This window comes from Populus euphratica, unplaced genomic scaffold (genome assembly GCF_000495115.2).
Source record: "Populus euphratica unplaced genomic scaffold, PopEup_1.0 scaffold401.1, whole genome shotgun sequence".
NCBI classification, from domain to species: domain Eukaryota; kingdom Viridiplantae; phylum Streptophyta; class Magnoliopsida; order Malpighiales; family Salicaceae; genus Populus; species Populus euphratica.
Genome location: NW_011500085.1, coordinates 29,121 through 33,860, shown reverse-complemented (window position 1 = coordinate 33,860; position 4,740 = coordinate 29,121). Strand labels below are relative to the sequence as shown.

The 4,740-nt window shown below is 39.2% G+C and overlaps 1 protein-coding gene across 1 annotated transcript; it reads right to left on the bottom strand.

Moving 5' to 3' along the window:
• Nucleotides 1-616: 616 nt before the first annotated feature.
• On the bottom strand, nt 617-4,309 carry LOC105108927 (sucrose transport protein SUC8-like). The gene is made up of 5 exons (XM_011003428.1): nt 2,872-4,309; nt 1,954-2,017; nt 1,802-1,845; nt 843-1,095; nt 617-798 (listed from the first exon to the last, which is right to left on the bottom strand). Exons 1-4 carry the CDS (start codon nt 4,180-4,182, stop codon nt 916-918), a joined length of 1,599 nt encoding a protein of 532 aa, XP_011001730.1. The 5' UTR covers nt 4,183-4,309; the 3' UTR covers nt 617-798; nt 843-915.
• Nucleotides 4,310-4,740: the final 431 nt, after the last annotated feature.

The window sequence follows — 4,740 nt, the reverse complement described above, 5'->3', positions numbered from 1 at the left end:
ATGCCCTACCTGAAATAGGTTGCATTGTTTTGTCTGATAAAATATGAAGTCATGTTGTAACATGAAAGTGTGAAATACGATCAACCCAGATCGAGATGATAAGGGCTGCAAGCACTATGTGGCAGGAATACGAGTACAAAAATTAGCCGGGAGAACAGATTTTAAAAATGGAAAAAGAGAAGCATCGATGGATATGAATTCAAAGTGTGCTTGCAAAAACTTTCAAATGCCAGCATTTTGAATCATTCTTCAAGTTCTTATGATGGCAACATCATTTTGCAAAAAGCTGATCAGACAAAAACTAAGCAGTTCAGCTGGCAGGCCCCCCTCCCCCAAACCCCAATAAAAAAGAACGAAAGGAAAGCAAAAGGAAAGGAAAGGAAAGGAAAGGAAAAAGGTTATAAAATTCGTGGTTTCAGTTCCAACAGAACTCGAAGCACAATCACAGGTTATAAATATTCATCAACACCACAGTAGACTGAAAAAAATATTGCCTAGATGTTGGATACGGTACAGAGCTTCCCCCTGGATATGTCAGTCCTATGTTAGCAGTACATGTTTTCGACAAAATAAGCATGCCAAATAAATAATCAAAATAAGTACGCCAAAACAAAACTTTGGAAATGAAATTTTCCCTACGATATTGTTATTAGATAATTAGAGCTGGGAATAGGATTAACCATGACTCTATATTTCACTTAGACAAGCATGTTCACACAGCCATATGGACATGACTCTAAAATGGCCATTTGTGGCCATTTGATTAAGCTATTTCGACAAACAGCTGGCCATTTTGGCCTTTGTTACATCCCCCAAATCGACAAACAGCTGGCCATTTTGGCCTTTGATACATCCCCAAAAAAAAAAGGACCAATTATAGACGAGTCACCAGTCTTTAGAAGTTAAAAAAAAAAGTCAATGGAATGCAGCAGTGACAGCCCTTTTGTTTGAGGGGATGTCAGGGTTTGGAGATGGAAGCATGGTGAATGCCAATATTCCACTAACTGCGGCTGCAACAGCTCCTACCACAAAAGCTGGTGGATTGCCTCCTCCAAAAAGGTCATCCCAAGGTCCACTTGCTACAGACACCACCATCTGCAAAAATATAATTAAACCAGCAATTGAGTTAATTCATCCTTTCTTTTTTCCTTTTTTCCCTTTCCATCAACATATTATATTCCCTTTGTTTTTTCTTTTTTTTCCTTTCCATGATTTGAATAAGATTCTTTTCTTCTCTTCTTCAAGTTCTGTATTTTGGTGCACGGAATCGCATAATTGAAGTGTCAGTCTATCATTCTTGGGGTTCACAGAATATCATGAGTCAGAGAAGAACAAAGATGTAACCTTGTTCTGTCTGGAAAAAGTTTATGCAACCTTTCCAATAATTTCATAAGCCAGCATTACACCCATACTTCGAAACCAATATAATGCTTGCCCTTGAGTGCTTTTAGTAGCCCATGCTAACATGTCTAGATGCGGCATTCCATACATTCCAATAGATCATTACATAAAAAGATAAGTCATAGTTGTCAGACTACGATTTCTTTATCTAATTAAAGAAGCATAATACTTAGTGGAATACTGTTTTCCTTTTATGTTCAAGTCAGCAGATCACTACTGTGGCATTGTCCAGTGCTGAAGGACTTACAAGGCTAGGACTCAAGATGAATCCGAATTGAATGCACTCCTAGAAACCATCATCAAATAAATATATGGCATAAACTTGTAGAGGCATTATGCTTGGAAAAACAATCACTAGAATTTATAACAGCAGTGTGCATTAACAGCATGAAGCACTGACCTGTGGTATAACTATTGACAGATTGAGAACTCCCAGAGAAAGCCCTATAATAAATTTGGAACAAGGGAATTAACAGTTTAGGAGGGTACTTTACGAATCACCAAAAGCCCTGCTTTCATTTTCTTCAAAAGGGTTGGAATTAAAAATTTTACCTTGGCCAGAACCAGAGGTGTTAGAAAAGATTGATGCCAGAGCAAAAGGGATGCTGTAAGTTATCTGCAAAACATGAGCCATCGTTGGTTAATCATGAAAAACTTCGAGTCTTGTTTCACTAATTAATAACTTAAAATTACGATGATCAAATTAATGTTATTCAAAGAATTAAAGATATGTTCTTCAAGTTCCATTAAAACAGCAGTTGCAGCTTTTCCAACAACAATCGCAGCAGTAGCTACCACACAATTTTCATTAAATGCACACATTAATATTGGATATATTTCCATTAATTTGACGTTTCACTAAATCCATGCCCCTTATAAAATATTGAGAATCTTGGCTTTTCATTAATTAAGTGTTGCTAGGTAACATCATAATCTGCCTAATCCAACCAAACAAACACATTCAAGAAGAAACTCAGACGAGGGCAGTTAACGTTTGCTGTCCATGCATTGGAGGGCCAAAGAAAGTAATCAGAACTCAAAAACTAGCCATTTGTAAACTACGTGGCTCCACGCAGGTACAGGTTCCTAGAGACTGAAGATTTCACACTTGCAGTCATAGGGAGTGCTGTCCCCTGTCCTCTCGTTTATGTCTCTGATAATATGATCAACCTATTTATCTTATCTTACCTAGTTATGCTATAAAACTGTGATTACGGTATTTCAAATTCAACATGAACATATTAAAATTAAAATTAAAAAATATATTAAAACAAATTTCGTGGAGCAATCAGTTTGTTAAAAATTATATGACAGAAAAAAAAAATTAAAAATCAAAGTGTAAGTATTATATGGAAATTGAATTAACTAATTTTTAAGTCAAATTTATGTTGAAATTTCAATTCATAATGTCAAGTTTACTCACGAAACAATACTGGAAAAGAAAGTAAAGCTAGCCCAACAAGAACTTACCGCTAGAGGTATGCCCATAACGGCAAAAAGGGCTAAAGCACCAGCCTTGATACCAGGCGGCGGCGGCAAGAGGTGGGTTCCTCCATTCACGGTGGTGTACCTTCTGTTGGACTGAGCCAATTTGGTTATCAAAATAGTCATAGCCAAACAAATAGCCAAGACAAAATTCACAATCCCCCACAGCCTCTTAACCCCACCAACCCCACGAGCCAAAGCCTCCACACCAAGCGAAGTAACTCCCAAAACCACCGAGTTAAGCATCAACCCCAATGCACCTGCACGGACCCCATGATCATACATCTTGAGTTGATCAGCATTTCCACTTGAATCACCACCGTAAACCTCTCTCCCCATCCAATCAGTATCAAACAACAGGAAAGGGAACCAAGCAACCCAATTTAGACACGTCACCAAAAGTAGGATCCACATAGGTCTTTGCAAGGTCTTCAAAGCAGCAAATATTTCCCCAAAAAAGGGCAGTGGCACCGACACTTTGGCTTCTCCAATCGCCTCCTCTTCCTCCTCCTCGTCACCGCCTTCACCGGGACTTCCCTCCGGCGACCAGGGTTTTTCACGTACGTAAGAGAGAGCTAGAATTGTTAATATTAAAAGCAAGGCAATAGAGATAAAGAAGCAAGATTTGAGGTTTGCACAGTAGACATCACAAGCTTTGGTTCTTGAAAATGGAAAAAGTTTGTATAAGTGAGTGTAAGACCCAGCTGCATAGCCAAGAACATTGCCAACAGCCATAAAGAAAGAGAAGAAAGCATTGGATGTACGTGTCTTCTTCTGATTCGTCCCTGAAAGATCAGCAAGAAATGCCCTACATGGACCTTGAAGCATGTTATTAGCAACATCAAGAATCCAAAACCCTACAACAAACACAGCAATGGCTCGTGGTTTAGCTGTTTTGGTTAGGGAATCACCAGAAAGGTGGCCAATGTCAGCGGCATAGCCAATGAGAAACACGGCAATGGTGACGAAAACAGCACCCGCCGCGATAAATGGTCGGCGACGGCCAAAACGAGATGTGCAGCGGTCACTGTGGTAGCCAACTACTGGCTGGACTAACATCCCAGAAATCGGCCCACAGAGCCAAATGAAAGCCGCCCATGTGTGAGGAATGCCTAAAAGCTGCACATATGGGGTTAACAAAGAGAGCTGGAGTGCCCAACCAAATTGAATCCCAGCTGCTATTGATGCAACCATTATGATCTTTCTTAACGGGCCAGGTTTTACTGAGGAGGGCAGTTGTTGAAGATTGGAAGAGGAGGAAGGGGGTTTGTCTTCTTTTCTAACTCCACTCTCCATATTGCTAGCTCGCTCGCTCTCAAATATTTCTTGGTTTCACAACAAGGGGTTTTTGAGATTGTGTTTTGAAGATGAAAAGGGAAGCGAGTTTGCATGGGAATTTATAATGGGAGAAAGTTGGGTGGGTGATGTCAAGGAAAGTTTGAGCGGGTAAATAAAAATTAATATGGTCTTATCCGTTTAAGATCGTGTCTTCTTCAGTCTCAGTTCCGTATGTGACTGTAGGGTGCAGATTCTTTGGTGCCAAGTATGTTGCTGCAATTAAATTCTCTTTACCTTATTAGGGTTTAGACATTGCTAATTTTCTGTTTCTGTCATTTGCTCATTAATTCACATTTTCTTCCATAGACTTTCAGTCATTTATTGACATCACTGTCTTTTTTCGTAAGGATACATGGAAGAACATGCATGAGGAATTCCTTTTTTGGAGACACGTGTACAGCAGCAATATATTAAGCTTTTGCTGTTAAACAGATTACAAAAGCGTTTGCAGAAGATCTCTCTCTCTCTCTCTCTCTCTCTCTCTCTCTCTATATATATATATATATATATATATAT

Coding starts and splice junctions, on each gene's coding strand:
- LOC105108927 (XM_011003428.1), bottom strand. CDS start 4,182: ATGGAGAGTGGAGTTAGAAAAGAAGACAAACCCCCTTCCTCCTCTTCC. Junction 2,018..2,871: donor TTATGGGCATACCTCTAGCG/GTAAGTTCTTGT, acceptor CATGTTTTGCAG/ATAACTTACAGCATCCCTTT. Junction 1,846..1,953: donor CACCTCTGGTTCTGGCCAAG/GTAAAATTTTTA, acceptor AATTTATTATAG/GGCTTTCTCTGGGAGTTCTC.